Source organism: Lotus japonicus, chromosome 2 (genome assembly GCF_012489685.1).
Source record: "Lotus japonicus ecotype B-129 chromosome 2, LjGifu_v1.2".
NCBI lineage: Eukaryota > Viridiplantae > Streptophyta > Magnoliopsida > Fabales > Fabaceae > Lotus > Lotus japonicus.
Window position 1 is genome coordinate 61,103,230 of NC_080042.1, and position 22,253 is coordinate 61,125,482.

Genomic DNA, 22,253 nt, shown 5'->3' on the forward strand with positions numbered 1-22,253 from the left:
CACTTATCTGCCTTCCACCTGGGGAGATTCAGTCAACGTAATTCATTAAAAATTAACCTTTGAAACTTGTTTTCAAATGTTCTTATCCAAAATTATACTTTTTTTTTGATAAAAAAATGTTCTTATCCAAAATTATACTAAAAATGGTTAATTTGATTTATACATCATTTGAATGGGGAAGAAAATAGTAAGAAATTTGGTAGTAAAATTTATCTAGGTATAAAAGTTTAAAAAAAATTCCTTGAATTTAGTTTTCCCCTGGACACATTCAGTCAATGTAACTCATTAAAAACCTTTCAAAACATATTTTCTAAAAAATATTTTCAAAATTATAATAATGACACATTTAATGCAGCATTTAATAGGGAAGAAAAAAAGATAAATTAGTGGATTTTATTTGTTTTTTTTTTATTCATCGGAAAATTACTAAAAAACAAAAACTACAAGCAAGAAAACGAGTCACTCAAAATAAAAGGTTTAACTTTCATCGGAGGTCTCTCAAGAATATGCACTCCCAACGAACTAGTTGTAGTACCCAGGTGAGCCAAGTAGTCTGCTGCGGTATTCCCTTCCCTCGGAGTCCATTGAAGCGATACTTTCCATGGCCGCCGGAGAAGAGTAGCTATTTCTTGTAACACTGGACAGAACGAATGTGTGGCTGCATTCGTTATCCCCTCCAAGACCTCCTTACTATTAACTTCTGCCACTATGGCTCTACAGCCATGATCCCAAACCATATACAACCCATCTCGCAGCGCTCCCACTTCTGCATCAAAAGCATTATCTCCTAAACCGCATGACCGAAAGCCTTGGATCCACGTCCCCTTTGAATTGGAGGAATAAGTAACTTTCTTTCTCAGTTTAAAAAAAAAAACTTCCATTCTCTATTTAGTAGTAGCAAGTTTCTCGTGCATTGCGCAGGTCCTTCAATTTTTTAATTTAAAATTAATCACATATTGAAAATTATGAAATATTTAATTTATTTTTAAAAATTAACTTTATTAACATATACTAATATATTATTGTAATTGATTGTAATATGGATAAACTTAAATATTAATTTTAAAATAACAAATTAGAGAATTTATTCAAGGTTGTCAAACTCGAGAGTAGAGTTTAAATAAATTTATGGGGAAGTGTTTGTTAACTCAACTCGTGAGCTCTACTCGTTATTTTAGACACATGTTTTATTATTATTGTTGTTGAGAAATCTCACATAGACTAGAGTTGCCTAACTTGAGTTCTAATATGGTATCAGAGTATATCCTAGATCCGTTTATTAGAGACTACCCATATGTGAATCATCCACATATGTTCATTCCTACAATTTCACATTCCAAATATCTAACCCTAAATATGAGAGGGTGTTGAGAAGTCTCACATGGACGGAATATTACCAAAATAATTCATATAAATGGTAGAGCGACCATCACTCCTAAGTTAGCTTTTGGGCCTGAGTTCTAATAATTGCAACAACTAACTCTTGTGTGCAACAAACAAAGAAATATTAGAGGAAAAGGAACACTTGAAAGAGGGGGTTGCAAAGAATAAAAGTAAAACCGCAAAGGCTATGTCATGAAATGTCACCATCTTGGTAAAAATTGAAAATTTCTCCCTATCTTGCTGGACTCGTTAGTTAAATCGCGAGTTTATCCGAAAATGAGTTCACATGTGATTTAACTCGATTTTGTTAGCAAGGATCGCAAACTCATAAGATATTTTCCGAGTTAAAACTAGAGTTTAACAACCACGGCTGTGACCTACTAGAATGTTTGGATCGTGTTATTTTTTTTCTTCAGAAACAATCTGAATGGAAGCTATTCATGGCAACTTATTCCCATAATTGATTTTGACTTTAAAATCAATTATATAATAGTTTCCAAACATGCTCTACATGACCTTTTATCATTTAGATAATGGACACCTTTGTATGTGATAACGAGCTAATGAATCTACTATATTTTTGTTGGACATTAAAAAACTGCCAAACCAGAATATCAGATGTAACATTATCCTATCAAAAAAATCAGATGTAACATTACAACTACTACCTCAATGTTTAGTTGTTACTGAGGAATTAACACGACTCAGACGTTTCTGTCTATATCTCCATGCAACTTGAATGCGGTTTGCGGCAAGGGATCTCCAATAAGGCGATTCATACCTAAAACAACACAATTATCAAATGAACATGTCGGCCATGAATATCAAAACATAAATTAAGCTTTCGATGCGTGAAAAATCACAATCTTAATAGATATTAGTGGTTAAATATATCAATAATGATAACAATAGCTGATAGGTAACTGGGGTTAGCTTGTTAGTGGTTAAGTGGGGTCAGTAGTTTGTTAGTTAGTTAGAGGGTTAAGAGGCATGTTTTCTATAAATAAGTGTGATTAGAGAGCATTAGGTTATCTTTGTATTCAGTTAGGAATTGGGTTTAGAGAGAGAAGTGGTTCTCTTTCTAGGGTTAGAGAGGGTGTTTGGTATCCCTTTCTCTTGTATCTTTCCCCTAGTTTCCAATTGGGAATTAGGTTTTCTATCAATAAAAATCAGGTTTCCATCATTGGTATCAGAGCACCGATCTGGTGCCTGAACCACAAATTCTTTGTTGCGCTATGGAAGAGATCATGGCGAGAATGGAGTCGCTTGAAGCCATGACAGCGAAGAACGAGTCATTTCTTGCAGCAGTTGTGAAGAAATTGGGGGTGCAATTCGTTGCAAACCCTGATCTTGAGAAGGAAATCTCAAGATTGGAGAATAGATTGCGAGAGCTTGAAGAGAGGAGAAAACAGAGGGAACAAGAAAGGAGAGAAGCAGAGGCATCGCAGAGCGAATCTGAGGCCGAGTCAGTGAAAACGGAGGCGGAAATTGCAGCTGAGCAAGCAGCAGTAGAGGTGTCGCTGAGAGTAACGGAGTCGACAGCGGAGGAAGAGCGAGCATCAACCAAGGCGGAGGCGTCGCAAGAGGAAGAGATCGCAGAGGTTGTATTGTTCCAGCAGAAAGGAGAAACAGAAATCGGAAGCAAGAATGAAGCTTCCAAGAACGCAAACAGCAACATTTTGGGTCAAGAATCTCTGACACAACCACAGTCGCACATGGAGATGAAGAAAGAATTATCATTTCAGATGCAGGGAGTGGCGGTGGATCGAAGGGGGAAGGAATCGCTGAAATCCAGGGTGCACCAATTCAATCTTGAAGCAATGGATGAAAGAAGAGGTGTGGGGAAGATGATTGGACACCGATGGAGTCGACGACGAGAGACCCATCAACTACCGAATGTGATGGAGAAACGCAATCACCAACCGCCATCTGCGCTGACAAGTGGAAGGGCCAAGGTGCCGCCAGCGGCGGAGCTCCGGCAACCACAGAAGATGCAATCGTTTCAACGGCCGCCACCGAAACCGCCGCACATCATGGTGAGAGTGTTGCATGCGGGAGGGTTGTTATTTGGGAGGATTGAGTTGTTGAACCGGCATCCTTGCAGGCAGGAAGAGGCGAATTGGTCACCGGAAGAACCGCCGGACGTGTGGGGTGGCGGCGGCTTTGACTTGGCGCCGCAGCTTGTATCGAGTGGTGGTGAGATGAGAGTTCTCGTGCTCAGAGAATGGAGGTCAGAGACATCTGAAACGCAGAGCATGGGGGCAGCAGAGAAAGATGGACTTACATTTTTGGGTCAACCATTTGACCAAAGGAGCCCAGCCCAAAATTCTTGTCAGCTTACAAAGGGAAAGATCTGGGCCTTACAACAGAATGGTGGAGATAATTTGGCTTGTTGGGCCAACTTTTCTACTGTTGGGATAAAACCCAATTTACCCATTCACTTGAGGCAGTGGGGAAGCAAAAATCATTTCACAAAGTCACAAGGGAAATTGCACATGCCAAGGGTGGGAGATTTTGGTGACCTTCAAGTTTTTGCTGGAATGTTGACTACAAATGTGGGCAATGCAGAAGGTAGTGTTGCTTTGTCAAAATTATACTTCTATGTTGTCATTTTGTGGAGTATAGAATATTGGGGTAAACTTGAGTTCTTGGTCCAAAGAGTTGATAATGAGATTTATACGCCTTGTGGTTATTTCCCTGCTGAGTTCAAGTATCAACTATTCAGTAATCTAGGGAACTATGATGTGGAGTCAATTGTCACAGCCACAATGGCATGGAAATGGGGGGATTATGCTAGTTGTACCCAAGACATGGCTAAAGTAATGACAGTGATTAAAATGAAGGATAGGAACCAGCAATCTTCCAATATCATATTGCTCCTTTGCCACCTTGATCACACTAGTGTACCCTTGATAATTTGGCATTCATTAGATCCCTATATTCAGGTTTTCACTATTGTTGAGGGTGATGCTATGCTAAAGGAGGGTCATGCCCAAATTAGAAGGAGGGCTCAAGTGGTAGAACTTAGAGCTGTGTATGAAATGGGCATGGATTCAGCTGAGTTAGCTGCTGGTTTTTACAGCTTGGGTTCTCAAAGTGCTGAGTTATATACTTTGGGGTGGCTTGGACTCCTTCAGAACTTGTTGGTTTGTTATGAAAACATACCCGTCAATTCATTCATATCTGAATTGCCATTTCAAGATGCCACTACCTTGCTGCCTCAACCTGTCTGCTCCAGCTGGAACTTCTGCCACATGTTCTTCCAGCAAGGGGACAAAGACATAATTCATATTAGAAGCTCAAGGAAGAAGCTTATCAGTGCATTCATGGCTTATTTTTCTTGCTACAGCAGCCCAGGGAAGATGTTTCCCAACATTTACTATGCTTGGATTTTGTGCTTTCAGCCATGGGATCCAGGCGGAAGCTGCTTTGATTGTCACCTTTTGATCTGTGGAATAGCTGTTCATTTTGTTGCTTGTATTCAGTCCTTCACCTTGAGGACAAGGTGAATTTTCAGGGGGGGAGTATTGATAGGTAACTGGGGTTAGCTTGTTAGTGGTTAAGTGGGGTCAGTAGTTTGTTAGTTAGTTAGAGGGTTAAGAGGCATGTTTTCTATAAATAAGTGTGATTAGAGAACATTAGGTTATCTTTGTATTCAGTTAGGAATTGGGTTTAGAGAGAGAAGTGGTTCTCTTTCTAGGGTTAGAGAGGGTGTTTGGTATCCCTTTCTCTTGTATCTTTCCCCTAGTTTCCAATTGGGAATTAGGTTTTTATTGATAGAAAACCTAATTCCCAATTGGAAACTAGGGGAAAGATACAAGAGAAAGGGATACCAAACACCCTCTCTAACCCTAGAAAGAGAACCACTTCTCTCTCTAAACCCAATTCCTAACTGAATACAAAGATAACCTAATGCTCTCTAATCACACTTATTTATAGAAAACATGCCTCTTAACCCTCTAACTAACTAACAAACTACTGACCCCACTTAACCACTAACAAGCTAACCCCAGTTACCTATCAATACTCCCCCCCTGAAAATTCACCTTGTCCTCAAGGTGAAGGACTGAATACAAGCAACAAAATGAACAGCTATTCCACAGATCAAAAGGTGACAATCAAAGCAGCTTCCGCCTGGATCCCATGGCTGAAAGCACAAAATCCAAGCATAGTAAATGTTGGGAAACATCTTCCCTGGGCTGCTGTAGCAAGAAAAATAAGCCATGAATGCACTGATAAGCTTCTTCCTTGAGCTTCTAATATGAATTATGTCTTTGTCCCCTTGCTGGAAGAACATGTGGCAGAAGTTCCAGCTGGAGCAGACAGGTTGAGGCAGCAAGGTAGTGGCATCTTGAAATGGCAATTCAGATATGAATGAATTGACGGGTATGTTTTCATAACAAACCAACAAGTTCTGAAGGAGTCCAAGCCACCCCAAAGTATATAACTCAGCACTTTGAGAACCCAAGCTGTAAAAACCAGCAGCTAACTCAGCTGAATCCATGCCCATTTCATACACAGCTCTAAGTTCTACCACTTGAGCCCTCCTTCTAATTTGGGCATGACCCTCCTTTAGCATAGCATCACCCTCAACAATAGTGAAAACCTGAATATAGGGATCTAATGAATGCCAAATTATCAAGGGTACACTAGTGTGATCAAGGTGGCAAAGGAGCAATATGATATTGGAAGATTGCTGGTTCCTATCCTTCATTTTAATCACTGTCATTACTTTAGCCATGTCTTGGGTACAACTAGCATAATCCCCCCATTTCCATGCCATTGTGGCTGTGACAATTGACTCCACATCATAGTTCCCTAGATTACTGAATAGTTGATACTTGAACTCAGCAGGGAAATAACCACAAGGCGTATAAATCTCATTATCAACTCTTTGGACCAAGAACTCAAGTTTACCCCAATATTCTATACTCCACAAAATGACAACATAGAAGTATAATTTTGACAAAGCAACACTACCTTCTGCATTGCCCACATTTGTAGTCAACATTCCAGCAAAAACTTGAAGGTCACCAAAATCTCCCACCCTTGGCATGTGCAATTTCCCTTGTGACTTTGTGAAATGATTTTTGCTTCCCCACTGCCTCAAGTGAATGGGTAAATTGGGTTTTATCCCAACAGCAGAAAAGTTGGCCCAACAAGCCAAATTATCTCCACCATTCTGTTGTAAGGCCCAGATCTTTCCCTTTGTAAGCTGACAAGAATTTTGGGCTGGGCTCCTTTGGTCAAATGGTTGACCCAAAAATGTAAGTCCATCTTTCTCTGCTGCCCCCATGCTCTGCGTTTCAGATGTCTCTGACCTCCATTCTCTGAGCACGAGAACTCTCATCTCACCACCACTCGATACAAGCTGCGGCGCCAAGTCAAAGCCGCCGCCACCCCACACGTCCGGCGGTTCTTCCGGTGACCAATTCGCCTCTTCCTGCCTGCAAGGATGCCGGTTCAACAACTCAATCCTCCCAAATAACAACCCTCCCGCATGCAACACTCTCACCATGATGTGCGGCGGTTTCGGTGGCGGCCGTTGAAACGATTGCATCTTCTGTGGTTGCCGGAGCTCCGCCGCTGGCGGCACCTTGGCCCTTCCACTTGTCAGCGCAGATGGCGGTTGGTGATTGCGTTTCTCCATCACATTCGGTAGTTGATGGGTCTCTCGTCGTCGACTCCATCGGTGTCCAATCATCTTCCCCACACCTCTTCTTTCATCCATTGCTTCAAGATTGAATTGGTGCACCCTGGATTTCAGCGATTCCTTCCCCCTTCGATCCACCGCCACTCCCTGCATCTGAAATGATAATTCTTTCTTCATCTCCATGTGCGACTGTGGTTGTGTCAGAGATTCTTGACCCAAAATGTTGCTGTTTGCGTTCTTGGAAGCTTCATTCTTGCTTCCGATTTCTGTTTCTCCTTTCTGCTGGAACAATACAACCTCTGCGATCTCTTCCTCTTGCGACGCCTCCGCCTTGGTTGATGCTCGCTCTTCCTCCGCTGTCGACTCCGTTACTCTCAGCGACACCTCTACTGCTGCTTGCTCAGCTGCAATTTCCGCCTCCGTTTTCACTGACTCGGCCTCAGATTCGCTCTGCGATGCCTCTGCTTCTCTCCTTTCTTGTTCCCTCTGTTTTCTCCTCTCTTCAAGCTCTCGCAATCTATTCTCCAATCTTGAGATTTCCTTCTCAAGATCAGGGTTTGCAACGAATTGCACCCCCAATTTCTTCACAACTGCTGCAAGAAATGACTCGTTCTTCGCTGTCATGGCTTCAAGCGACTCCATTCTCGCCATGATCTCTTCCATAGCGCAACAAAGAATTTGTGGTTCAGGCACCAGATCGGTGCTCTGATACCAATGATGGAAACCTGATTTTTATTGATAGAAAACCCTAATTCCCAATTGGAAACTAGGGAGAGATACAAGAGAAAGGGATACCAAACACCCTTCCAAGCCTAAGAGAGAACCACTTCTCTCTCTAACCCAATTCCTAAACTGAACAACAAGATGGCTAATGTTCTCTAACCCTTTCTTATTTATAGGCAACAAGCCTTACTAACCCTCTTAACTAACTATCTAATTATATGATAACTCCCTCACTTAACTAACTAACCCCTAACCTTGAGTTCATATCAATACTCCCCCCATGAAAATTCACCTTGTCCTCAAGGTGAAGGACAAAAATACAAGCAATCTAAATGAACAGCTACGCCAAAGAACCAATGGTGACTACACATATTCCACCTGGATCCCATAGCATGTAACATAATAGCCAAGTTGTGCTTGAACCACGTTGCAGCTCCCCTGTCCTCCAAGTCAGAATATGGAACTCAGCACCTAGGAAGCCCCAGTTTTGAAATTCAGCATCTAATTCAACAAAAGCATGAGGTTGACATGGCGTAGCGCATAGCTGCCAGTGAAGCAAAAATGCTGGAACTGAATACCACTCTATCCTATAGCTTTGGTCCTTTTGGAAAAATAAAGCCGTGTGTGGTTTGTTGATCCAAACCCCAGAATCGCTGAAATAGATTTTGCCGTTGTCAATGGACCTTTGAAGTAGCAAGCCAAGATATTCTTCAAAAACTAGCAATTCCAAGCTGATATTCCCCACCCCATGTTTATACACAGAACTAGCTTCAACCACTGTCATTACCATGGCCATATCATGAATCCAAATTGCATTATACACCCCAATTGCATGTCCAGAACCAATTTCATGCCTAATCTGAACCAATTTCCACCTCAACCAATTGCTCTCAGTGCCTATGAAATCCCAGATACTGAATCCCAGTGTATGAGGAACAACAACTGAATACTTTGTAAAGTCTAGAACTCGGTACAACTCCAAGCTATTAGCAACAAGCAGTAATTGGGAAAACAATTCATGGGTGGAATTAGACCCTCTTCGATGCTGGCTCTTAATGCCCCAATTGAAACTTGGGAAGCTAAATACTACCAGAGATGCTTCTTCTACAATATCGCATAATACAGGAAGAACTTGTGCTTGGCGCAATCTTGCAACAAAAATATTTGCATACCTTGTTCCATTCTCATAAAAGGATCTGATGAAAAATGGGAACACCACCACCATCTCCAGGCTAGTCCATGCTACTGTAAATGGGTTGAAGTCCCTCTTTCCCTTCTCATAAACAATTCTGATAAAAGTTCCCAGCATCACCACCTTCGTCTCACTAAACCTTGCCTTTATAGATGCATTGATGTCCCTGCACCAGCCTAATTCCAACGCACAAGGCCTTGGCTGATTAGAGACGCACTTCCTGGCCCAAGTCATCTGGTATCCAGCTTCATTGTGACAATAACCATTTATTCCTCCACTAATTTGGGCCCAATCATCAGTATGGCCCAATTCCTCAAATCTGATATTTGGGCTTGGCCCATTAGGATTGTAAGTCCAAACCTTGACCCCTGCCCTCTCTGTGTTCCTCCATCCCAGCCTTCTGTGCGTTTTCCCTTCCCACTCAGCATGACCAACCAGCAACGGAAGAACCTCACCGCAGCCAACCGATAAATCCGGCGGTTCCGGCGGTGGCAGATTTCCATCCGGCGGCCTACAAGGATATGGGTTCAACAACCTTGACGCCAGTCTTCTGCTCCACTCCGATGAACCTCCCTCATGCAGCAATCGGACTGCGTGATCAGATGGTATCGGTGGCAGCCATTGGAACAAGCCCATCACCATCAACGGAAAACCAAGACTTGGTGGTTCACCAATGAAATCCCAGCCACCATGGTGCGTCAGCTTCAGCGAAAATCGCTCAATCGCCACCGTCGACGATGCTCGTTCGTCGCTCAACGCACGTTCTTGCTCTGTTTTTGTTGCAACTCGTTCTTTCTCCTCCGCCCTTGTTTCCGATTCACCCTCTGTTGCAAGATCTTGTTTCTGAATCACTTCTACCGCCGTGGTGTCATGATTCACATTCTCCGGCGTCGCCTCTGCTTCAGAGGTTTCGTTTCCCTCTGCCTCTGATGCAAACTCCGATCCTGTCCTTTCTTGTGCGACGAAAATGGTGTTCTGAATAATCTCAGAAAGAGAATGAAATTCATAGGATTGTACCTCTATCCGGATTTCTTCCTTCAATCCCTTCAAGAAAGTGTCTTTCACAAATTCTGGATCAATTTCTCTGAGAGCACCCACGTACTTCTCAAAATCTTTCACATAATCTTCCACCGTTTCATCTTGCTTCAGAGAAAGAAGCAACTCAAATGGATTCTGAATCTTTGATGGCTGAAACCTCCTCACCACTGCAATCTTGAACCCTTCCCATGATGGATTCGAATTACAACGTTTCCACCATTGAAACCAGGTAAGAGCTCTTCCTTTTAAAGCCTCCATTGAAGCCTGCAACTTCTCTTCTTCTGAAACTCCTCGCAGCACAACCTCCAAACGCTGTATCCATTCCAGAGCTTCATCTCCACCCAAAATTGGAATTTCCTCTGAAATTCTCAGCTTGCTCTTTGTCTCTTCCATGCGTAGATTTGAAGTTCAGGCACCAAGATCGGTGCTCTGATACCAATGATAGAACCTGATTTTTATTGATAGAAAACCCTAATTCCCAATTGGAAACTAGGGAGAGATACAAGAGAAAGGGATACCAAACACCCTTCCAAGCCTAAGAGAGAACCACTTCTCTCTCTAACCCAATTCCTAAACTGAACAACAAGATGGCTAATGTTCTCTAACCCTTTCTTATTTATAGGCAACAAGCCTTACTAACCCTCTTAACTAACTATCTAATTATATGATAACTCCCTCACTTAACTAACTAACCCCTAACCTTGAGTTCATATCAATAGCACAAACTCTTCACTGAATCCAAGGTGAACTCATCACAGAACATTCAAAGAAAGTTATAGCTGGACCAAAATGTTACCATCTGTGAAGAATTTATGAATATAAAAAGTGTGCAGGTATTATTGCTGGTTTGCTTATTTTCATTTTTATTTATGCTGAACCCTAAATACTGATAGTAGATATAAAGAAATTACCTTAAAGCTCCTTGGACCTGAGGGCTCCGCAAGAATCTTGTGAAAAGTATCGTGACTTCTTCAAGGTCGGCGGCAGAGAGTGAAAATGCCTCCACATTTGTCAAGCACTTTACTGTCCTGTTGCTAACCAACCTCTGTCCAGGAAGCCTTACTTTTCTACCATCTGCACCAGATATTGAATCAATGAACCATGCTGTTGCTTATTTTGCAGTGGCCAAGTTGCTGACTATTGCAATTTTAAAAATATGTTAGAAACATGCATCCTGTCGTTGAATCAAGTATTGTTATACCTGAGCTTACAGAAGAATGTTCAAGATACCATGTCATAAGTTCTTCACCACAAGCGTCCCCTTCAGATAATGGCATTCTAGTTCCATCCTCTCCAATGCTCTCCAATTTTCCACGCACCACAAATACCATCTTCTCTATCAAACTGCCCTGACTCAAAATTTTACTTCCTTTAATGTATGTTTTTTGTCTTAGTCTCTCACATACAGCGTCTAAGATGGGCACATCCATCAAGGAAAAAATTCGAATCTGCAGATAATTTAGATCTTTGGATTAAAGACATAATTTGGTATGAAGTATACACGCAAGTTAAATCATATCATCATTACAGAGAAGTTTCAGGAATGCTTGACATACTTTGACATACTTTGGCCTTTCATATATCATGGTTTTAACTACATGATGAAGATGCATTAAGATTTTCCTTCAAAATGATTTTTACATTTAAACTTCTACTCAGTCTAACAGGTTACAAGTAGAGACCTAAAGAAAACCAAATCTTAAGTGAACCATGGTGACTGAGATTCTGAAGCTTATCTAGCATCTAAACCACATGATTATAATCTACTTAAGGTGTAAGCATGACAAATTGTTGTAATTATAATTAGTCATTTAGTGCAGATGTTATGATCATACTTCCTTAACAAATCTGAAGAGATGGCGTCTAATGTCTCTCTGCAGATCTTCTGGCAGATTCTCCATAACCATTTCTTCATTCACCCCCCTTGTTGCAGCCCAATTATACCGTTCAGCCTGTCTTACTCTCCTGCATTGAGACATATTATCTATTACTTGTACACAATGTATGATCCATAATTTGATGTGATACAATGACTAAAGAAATGACATAATATACAGTGCAGACTGTTTCCTTAGCTTTGAGGCCTACAGACATGCTATATAGGAAAAGAGTAGTTCCTCATATATGGAGACTAGATTAAAGAATCTACAATTTAAAAAATGCATCGTATACTATGATATTAATGACATGAGTATATGACACGAATTAAAAAATGCACCGTATATGTCACACGAGTTAAAATTTTAATGGGACACTAGAGTGCCTTGCAGAAGCTACCACGTGGTAGAATTTATAAACGTTTTCCTTTTATGTAATATCACTTGTTGTATATACCACTCCCATTATTAGAGATAGAGAAGATATGCTGAAATATCATTTCACATATTTTGCAAGATTATGCATACCACTAATCAACAGAGTAGTTAATTATATTTAATAAATACACAAAAACCAGAACATATTTGGGGACAGATACAAAAAGAAATTCCAAATCATCCTATGCCTCTTTAAAATTTAAAATATTCTTCAGAAGCTGCTAATTTAGTTAGCCAAGTCATGCAAAACAGAACTTGTGTCTCGGATCAGTAAATTGCCCATGCACAAGAGAACTATGTATAATGTCAATAAACAGAGTTCTGGAGAGGGTGGGGAGTTGACAACCAATGACTTGAATCAAGCAGTTGACATGCTTTTTTGACTGTGGATATGAGTCATGAGAAGAATGGGAAAATTTTATACCTTCTCAGGTCTACTGGTAAGCGCCGATGGCTCATCCATTGCTCAACATCACGACCTCTAAGTTGCATTTCCAGCTTCCTGTAAAAGGGATAAGAATTAAAAATATCAAGCATATTGCACCAATAAACACATCAGAACTTGACCATCAAAGTTTAATTAAAAAAACTTCCAGCATTAGGTTAAGTTCTACCTCCGCCCAAGAGCCTGTAGAAAATTCTGTATGTTTCCAATGAGAATTGCAAAAAGCAAGAGTCCCAATCCCATGATGGACATAGTAAAAAGGACTTCCCACACAAAATAGCTAGGCACTTGATTACCAGCTATAGTACTGATTTGCTGTATGAAGATCACAAGAACATATTTGTTAGAGCTATAAATGATTCATGTGCTTGTCTTAGTATTTCAGCCTGTTGATACAACTTGGGCTTTGACAATTTGGACATAGTATCAGAGTTCATAAGATCAAGTAGCAAGTAGTTCAAGTTGTCTTTTCCATTCCTCTAATTTAATAATATTTGCCGCAACACCATATACTCTTATCCACGGACCACAGTTCAACCTACATGGAGGGCTTTCAATATGCGAAGGGTTTGTTAGATATTGAAAATTGTTGGAAATTCAAATGTGAATGTAGAGTCCCACATTGGTCAGTGATGGTCTAGATAAAGATTATATAAGATAACATACTCATATCAATGCTTTAAGGTTTTTTATAAAGATATGGTGTCAGTTTCTTTTGGTAACCTGCTACTTTGGCCCATTGGTGGAGGGTTCCCCTACAAACGAGCACCTCCTATCTCCCCAGAAAAAAACAAAAAAACAAAACCATTGATGTGCCTTCATTTAACAATTTAAGCTTATAGAATAATTGATACATAACAATGGCCCCGTTTGAAAAAAAAACAGCTTAATTAAGCGCTTATGACCATAAGTGCTTATGACATAAGTGCTTATCATAAGCTATTTTAAAAAATTTATTGAAATAAATTGAAAATAAGCTATATATAAGCATAAGCTCTTTTTCATAAGTTATCATGAATAGCTTATGAAAATAAGCTCAAAACAGCTTATGGTAGGTCATAAGCTATTTGCATAAGCTCTCCCAAACACTGGCCCAAGCGCTTATGCTATCAGATAAGCTCAAATAAGCTCTTCCAAACGGGGCCAATATCAATAATGTTGATAGGTTTTATCTAATTTCATAAATTTACATAATTAAATTACTAAAATTGAACCTCTTTACATATTTAAATTGAAGCATAAAAATAACGTTAGTGTATAATTGAAGTACCTTATTGTGAGATAACTTCCATCAAATATGGTTTCCACAATGCTTGGTTTTAGAAAAATTGTAAATAACCAATAGAACCAAAAAAAGATAATGAAAGTTAGAGCTTTCTTGTAAGAGTTAGAAATGCCACCTTAACCATAGTTCTAATGTTTCCTATCTTAATATAGCAACAATAACAAACTCATGCTTTTGTATAAAAGCAAAGAAAATGCCTCTATTTATTAAGATTAAGAATATCTTTGAAATGTTTAATATATTTGAATGTGTCTGCTTGCTCAATCGGTCAAAGTCTTTGTATCTGTTCTGCGTGTTCTTCGATGGCATGAATAAATCATTTACATTTTGAAATGCAAAGAACATCTAAAATCAAATCAAATATCTATAAGTCAAAAGAAATATGTTTTCAATGTTTAATATTCATCGCATGTTAAATATTTTCTCAACATGAAATTGAGTTTACACTAATGAATAACTCATTTTAACATCTAACATTGGAGCGAGTTGTTAATACACACGGTGCTCGTGAAAATCTCAAATGAATCAAAGACTGTTTGTACTTCATCAACAAGTCACATATTCAAAACGTAATTTCTTTTTTTTAAATTATGGAAAAGTCAACCACCATATATCACAAGCATATTTTAAATGTTGTATTTGCATTTCCTAAATTTAAAATTAGATTTACATAATAACAGTTACTCCCTCCATTCCAAAACGGTTGTTGTTTAAGGTTACGCACACAGTTTAAGAGCTCATTGGTTGATATATAATTTGACTAAAACACTCTTATTTAAAGTTGAGCTATATTAAAGGGAGTGAATGATAGTCATTGGTGAGAATTGTGATAGGTGAAAATAGGAGGTGGTAGGTGAGAGAAATAATATTAAATGAGGGTATAGATGGAAGAAAATAGTCTTGAAATTCTAAAGTAACAACCGTTTTGAAAAATAGGCCAAAAGTTAAAACAATAACTGATTTGAAATGGAGGGAGTATATTTCAACAGTCAAAGATAAAAATTATTTTCTACAATGAGCTATTAAGTGGTATGGATGCACCAGATTTTACACCAGTTTCAAAATTTTTAAACAGTGCATAATTACTACTGAAAGAACAAAAGAATGGAAAAAGAATGAAATACATACCTGGAATCCCCAAAAAAGGGAATACACATATTTGTTGACCACATTAGTTTCTATAGTGAGTGGCACAGCAAGCTCATAGATCCCATAAGGAAAACCACCATCAGATGGGGGATTTAAACAATTAATGGCATCTGTATTGTTCTTCCATTGATTTGATGTGTTTCCATTAAGTCCACGTCCACGTCCACAATCAATGAATTTCATGCATCCAGTAATATTAGACTTATGGCAGGCATCTCGCAAACATTGATTAACTCTCTGGAGGAAGGAAGAGAAAGAAAGAGAGAACATTAGTAAAATGAATTAACCTTCATTTTCTGAATCAAATCCCTCATTCTAATTGAACCACTTCTCTCGAAAGCATTCAAGGAAAGTAGGAAACGCTATAACTTACAAAGTTGAATTTCATTACCAATATCACAGCAACAACTAAAAGGATTTAATTTTCAAGGACATACTACTATCATATTGCACCAACATTTGTAGGTTTGAGTGACAAGGATTGTGTTCAAGTCTTGTGATTGGAAAAATAAATTATACAAGAACTACACCTAGTGGTCACTCCACCTGACTTGACTATAGATTAGTTAAGGCCTAAAGCGGCTATCTACAAGGCAGTTCATACAAAAAATACTCTTACCATATTGACAGAGCACTTCATCTAGCTTATTAATCTTATTACAACCAAATGGAAACCTGAATTCAAGGGAATCAAGTATTAATTCTTCTTCCTTTTACTTTTGTTCTTAGCATGGTTTGAATGTTGGCATGCAATTTTTAGTTTATGCTACTAAAAAATAATGACAATAACAATGGGAACTTGGCTCCATTTGAAAGGAAGCTGAGAATTTACAGCACATTATGAAATCTAGTGAGGAATAAATTTCGTATTTTTTTAAATAAACAAGCTTCAGATGCTATTTCTACTCACCTGTAGACCAAAGAGGTACCAGCAAGAACCAACAACATGGCTAGCAAGCATAAAAATAAGAAGATTTATAACAAAATTTGCCCTGGCTGACTCAAATATGAATCCTGTTGGAGATTGCCCAATTAGCAGCGGCAGAAACCTGAATAACTTGGGAATATATTGCACTAAGATTGCTGCTCGTAGAAGATTCTTCGCATGATTTGCTCCCCACAAGGTATTTGGCAGGACAGTCAATATCATTATCTGTACATATTTTACAATACATGTTATGACAAGGAGTTTGGTGAGTGTATAAACCCATAGAGACCTCATTTATTTCCTTGTACTGCCATATGCTTGTTCTCAAGTATATGCTCATGGCAACAGACAATTTATTACTCAGAATGACACACAGTGGTTAACTTCAATTTTGAACATGATATCACAGAAAAAGAAGCAGTTGATAAATCTAAACTAGGTTTTAGCCAGATCAATCACAGAATCAATGAAAGAATTGATTGATGGTTTAATGGTTAAGTATGTGTTTGGATTGGAACTGAAAGTCTGCTCATGTGCAAGGGAATCACAAATCCCACTTTCCAAGACTATAAATGTGGAATAGATCTTGAAACCTCAAATTCATAGGACACCGTAATCTTTGTAATTTTTTTTGGAGGGGGGGGGGGACTATTGACTGAGTCTTGAATATGTCAAAATACAAAATCCCATTAAGTTCAAAGCGATAATCTCTGCAAAATTTGGCAAAACAAGGACCTCCATGTTTTCTGTTTTTTAATCAAAGATACAAGGCACTGGAAAATTTAACTCCAACAAGAACATATATCGCATGAAAAGACTAGAAAATATATAGTTCCAAATCTGATGATCTACATGAAATGGAGAGAGAATATCAGTAAGTTTTAATTCTTATTCGCCCGTTAGGCTTGTATATCTCATAATTAAAGTTAGCAACTAGGCAGTATATACAAATGGGTAACTGAAATACTAAGCTACAATGAGTAAACTCAGCCATAAAAAGGACCAAAGTTTCCATTAGAGACAAAGGTAAATAGGAGGAAATCTACCTGAGGAAGAGGAAATACAATGAATAAGTCGATAAGAAAATAACCCCGCAGGTAATGACGAGCAATTCTCTTTGGATGGTCAACTAAATCTCCAGCACCAACCACTGTTGACTCAGGAGATACATAAGCCAACTTAAACTGCAAACGGACAACTTGGTTAGGTTATTTAAGCTTTGAATTATGAAAACGCGGCAAACAAGACTTAAAAACCATATTCAATGTTCAGGGTGCATGCTTCCCTTTTCTTTTCCTTTTGACCTGAACTACTAAAGAACAACAAAGCAAGACATGCATAAGTACAAAATGCAACATTACTTATATAATACTATCAATAAGGTTGCGCTCCAGTATAATTATAATTTGTGTCAGTGAACATTTCATATTTATTTACTTCCAGCCTAATCTATATAAGGTAGTCGTCACGGTATGGACTATTGTAATTTGTAACTAAATAATAAACGCTTCACTGAAGATTGTTAAATAATTATATAATCCTCTAAGACCGATAGATTATATGCAATAATTGTTTCAAATGAAATGTGGCAGAAGTGAAATTGAGGGCGGGTAACTCAACTAGATGTCAGATTTACTTTCAGAAGAGAATGATGAAATTTATTTGAATAAGTTGAACTTGATTGAGTTGGCTAATATGAACCTAAACCCTGTTATTTTGGAGCTATAAAGTTTACAATTATCAGAATATTTACCTTCTTAAAACCAATAACATTAATAAAAACTTGCTCTCAACTAAGGAGCTTGATTATTTTTTTCAAATGTACCATCTTATGAATATACAAATATAAACAAATTAAATGGGGTGGAAGGGGGTTTGAAATGTCGTTAATTACTAGGAAATTACCTGGAGAAAAATGTTTAGGAGATATACGAAATCATTTATGCTTCTAAGTAAAACAAGTCCTATTGTCATCGCCCAGTTGATTACAATACATTTATAATCCTGCATATAGTGAAATTTTGTAAATAGTGGCAGGAAAAGATAAGTGAATAGAACTTGCTAGATTTTCTAGTTAAATCAAAATCATACCTGCTGCACATAAAGTAAGAAAAAGAACAATGGATCCACAAAAATAGCTATCAAGCAAAATATGGCCAAAAACTTGTTCCATTGTTGAATGACTTTAGTGTGAGGATTCATAACTCCAGGAAAATATGAAGAGCAGAATAAATAGAGTTTTCTTGCAAAACCTTTGGCATCCCCATAGAGAACATTGTGAAACTGTAGACATTCAAAATAGATAAAAGTAGGCTTAGCTATGTAAAGTGATAGCAGGTTATAAATGTCTACAAAAGGAAATTGAAAACATCACAAGTAAGATCAAGAATACACAATTCTTGTAGTAGACTTTAGAATATTATCTACCCGATAAATAATGAGACAGCTTGAAGATGTCGAATGACAACACTTCAATTGCCCCTAAAAGTGAACAAGTAAAACAGCAATAGAAGTAGCTTGAATAGTGAAAACTACAGTATCCATTGATGCAGCTAATTTAGTTAATAATAATAAGAGAATTTTAAGGGTTAACTGAGTGGTTGCTTGTAATTATCCTGTGTAAAGGGTATAAGGATCACATCATAGTTATTCATGATATTATAATTAGATCTGTATGGTCAGTGTTAGGCACTACAAATTAGTGAAATACATTTGCATTTTCCTCTCTCCTCTCTCTCATAGTTTCCTATCTTCTTTTTCCCATATAGTAAACAAACTTCATTAACAATGGTCAGCAATTCCGAAGATTTTAAAGCAACTTACTGTAGTTACAGAAACAAAATTCGAAGCTATATTTCAATAGGAAATTTCAGCATAAGTGGTCAAAGAGCAGTTCCTTCAACTTGGAAAAGTTAAGTCATCTCCAAGAAATTTCTTTTCCTCTTGGCTTATAGATTTTCTGTTTCCAGAAAAGAAAAAGAGGCCCTGTTGTAGCATCACCAAATGATTTTTTAACAAAATAACGGTATTTTTCTGATTTAAAAACTAATTATTGTATCTATATGTTCTCAACTTTCTATGTTAATGACTACTAATGATCCACCAAGATTAAGTAGTAAGTGAACTTAGGATGCTTGAGCTTAGTTGGGCCTTTAGGACCAGCAATCTTTTCTCATGGATGTAAATCTAAGTGAACTGCCAACAAAGTGCTCTTCGTAGAAATACCATTGAACATCTTGATGTTTAACATAAATATTCAAATATATAAATAGGATTATAGAAAATGAAGTAAAATTGCTAAAAAGCCACAACTATTTATAACAAGAAAGTATATAAATGTGAAAGGTATAAGCAACTTGAACAATTCATAACTACAATTCAATCAAATGTCCACAAATTACTCGATTAGGCTCCTTAAAGTGCTGGGTGCATTTTAAATGGTAAAGTGCAGTATTAAACCTGTGGATTTGAAAATAACGGGCAAGAATTTTAACAATTTCATGATTTATGATAGAAGTTCATGTATTTAATCACAATCTCAACTGTTGATTTTTCAAGATCAATGGTAGTAACACCGCACTTTACCCTCTAAAGTGCACCTCACACTTCAAACTAGTCAAGCAAATCCCAAATTATTAAAGGCAACTTAAATAATAGTCTATATTAGGGGGGAAAGACAGAAACCTTGTGATCAAATATAGTCGACGGCTTTGGTTTTCTTTGTTGAGAAGCGTTGAAGTATGTCGGGCAAGTAGTACAATAAGGATCATTACACATTCCCAGTTGCCCGGACCTTAGAAGGTGTTCATTTTTTCTATCGTGGTTGTTATCCCAATAATTTGGACCCGTGCTGCGGAAAGCAGCAAAATTTTCTGTCTTTCTCTCCTCTGCTCTGTTTCCTATTCCAATAATATGCTGCTGCAAAAGGTTTGCAGTTCCAGGGGTAGCTTTTAGTGGACCACTCATCTGCATTAAGGGTGCATTCCTCTTACTCTGAAGTGGACCAGTATGTCTTATAACACTAGTATCTCCCTCATATTGTTCCATGGAGCTCAAAGGGACAGAAATAGTCGATGCACTTTGTGTCCTGGTCACAAGCCTTTGGAATTTAGAATCAAAAGGTCCATCACCTGGCCGTGCTCGTGCCTTTGTTTCTGCCAGCATCGGCACCTCATCATTTTTAAAATTAGCCATGCTTCCTCAATAATTCTGTAATTTTTTACGAAACAAGCAAAACATTCAGTACATATATTCTCACTTCATATCAGCTATTTCAAAATCAAATAATTCAATTAAAACTTGAAACAAAAGGAAAGAACACAAATCATAAAACAGTAAGCAATTAGTGCATTATAAAAACATATTGAACAATATAAAGAAATGACATAGCCAGATAAAACTTAACTCACCACAACAAGGGTATCAGTATTTTCTTTTCCTTGCCATATCACTTCATTACCAGATTTCAACTGGCTGCAATCATTTTTCCAGATGAACACTTCAACTATTCAGAACTACAAAACAGAAATCACAGTGGGGATTGGGGCATGTAACGCATGTTAAATGAAATTAATTGGAGTACTTACTTAAAAGAATACCTATTTTACCTGTTACTCAATGGAAAATAAATCTATTTTAAGACAAGTAATGAATCCTCTAACCTAGAAGCTACAACCACAGACATCCCTTTGCCAAAACTTAAAATACAAAAATCCTCTTTCCTTTTGGTACTTAACAGATGTCACCACCCGTTCGAAATACATTTGGAATACAGTCGGCTGCATGTCCCTCCTAACAAATGTCTTTCCTTTCCCGGGATTTAAACTCGTGCTCTCATCCTTACAGCGATCTATCTAGCTTTGTATTGTTGGTATAATACAAAATCCTCTATGGGAGAGTTAGCAACCAAAAGACATATATACCTTCATGCCATTTTTCCTATCCTGGGCCCTTTTGTCCAAATTTAACATGCATACAAATTTGATTTATACCCCCATAACATTCATCAGTAGAAGAACATTCTGAAAAGTCAAAAAAAAACAATAGAGGCAAATACAGAAAGAGTAGGTGACTGAGACCTGTTAAGAAGTGGAGTTCGAAGCTCAAAAGTGAAAACACCCCACCAGGTTTCTCGCGTTGAAGGACGAAGTGGAACGAAGGCAGGGAAATGACGCAGTGAGAGTTTGCAAAAGTGAAATTGAAGTGTGTTGTGTTATGTCGTTAGGTGAGTTTGATTGATTATGTAGTTTTCGCTTTTTATTAGGAATCATTTGTTGTAGCGTTGGTGTCAGGCGTGTGCATTACGGTATTAGTCAATACTCAATAGTAGTCAATAGTCAATGCAGAATAACAGCCTTAACTTTTTCATTTTGACCTATTTGTCTTAACAAATATTCCCATTAATTTTCTCCTACATCTCACTTTTAGTTTATTTATTTATATTTATATTAAGAAAATAATTGATTTTGTTTTATAAACATTTGGTATTAGTGTAAACTTGCATGTCCATTAATTTTATATTTGTATTTCTCTCTTCTTTGCCTATTAAGTCAAAATACTTTTTGGTAAATTGGAAATATAAGTAGGACCCTCCAGATATTGATTTATGTACTTTCCATTTCTTAACTCATGTGTCTCTCAGCTCTTATCCCTTTTTTGAGCTATCCTTCAGGGACATCAAATCAAAATTCTAATCATATATTTTCTTATTTCTATCTCTTATATTCTCATTTATGGGTGGGATATCATGTTCGAACCTAGAATAATATTTAGTTCACATATCATTCCTACTTACACCGGAGTGAGATAGAAAGAGAGAAAAAAGAAAAAAAAAATGAATCATATGATAGATAATACAAAGATAAAAAAGAAAGAAAATTAATGAAAATAAACAAATAAATTGGAGTGGAATATCGTTTTGATGCAAGCTTTATATCAATCGGTATTTGGTCCCCTTAACCTGCATGTTTAATAGGTTTAGTTCACGGGTTTGAAGGCCAACAAACACATATTTTTTACATTATAAAGATTATTACTCATCTTTTTTTGGAGTAATGTCATATTCACACTTGTTTGCCAAATAGGACTAACGGTTACCTCCTATTTTTATATAAATTAAATTAAGATTTTGATTTCTAATGTA

At 37.7% G+C, this 22,253-nt stretch overlaps 1 protein-coding gene across 3 annotated transcripts; it reads right to left on the reverse strand.

The window, feature by feature from the left end:
- Positions 1-1,809: 1,809 nt before the first annotated feature.
- On the reverse strand, positions 1,810-21,348 carry LOC130738661 (probable cyclic nucleotide-gated ion channel 20, chloroplastic). 3 transcript variants are annotated; one of them, XM_057590754.1, is made up of 14 exons: positions 21,190-21,348; positions 20,521-20,625; positions 19,796-20,320; positions 18,203-18,394; positions 18,017-18,115; positions 17,158-17,295; positions 16,094-16,336; positions 15,163-15,420; positions 12,919-13,064; positions 12,729-12,806; positions 11,825-11,954; positions 11,191-11,437; positions 10,901-11,063; positions 1,810-2,164 (listed from the first exon to the last, which is right to left on the reverse strand). In XM_057590754.1, the coding sequence occupies exons 3-14, from the start codon at positions 20,303-20,305 to the stop codon at positions 2,053-2,055; spliced, it is 2,316 nt and encodes a 771-aa protein (XP_057446737.1). In that variant the 5' UTR covers positions 20,306-20,320; positions 20,521-20,625; positions 21,190-21,348; the 3' UTR covers positions 1,810-2,052. The 3 variants fall into 3 exon arrangements, with proteins under 3 accessions (XP_057446737.1, XP_057446738.1, XP_057446736.1); XM_057590755.1 differs by having other exon boundaries at positions 20,521-20,584; positions 21,190-21,344; XM_057590753.1 differs by lacking the exons at positions 10,901-11,063; positions 11,191-11,437; positions 11,825-11,954; ... (8 more) ...; positions 20,521-20,625; positions 21,190-21,348 and adding an exon at positions 8,138-10,872.
- Between the last annotated feature and the right edge of the window lie 905 nt (positions 21,349-22,253).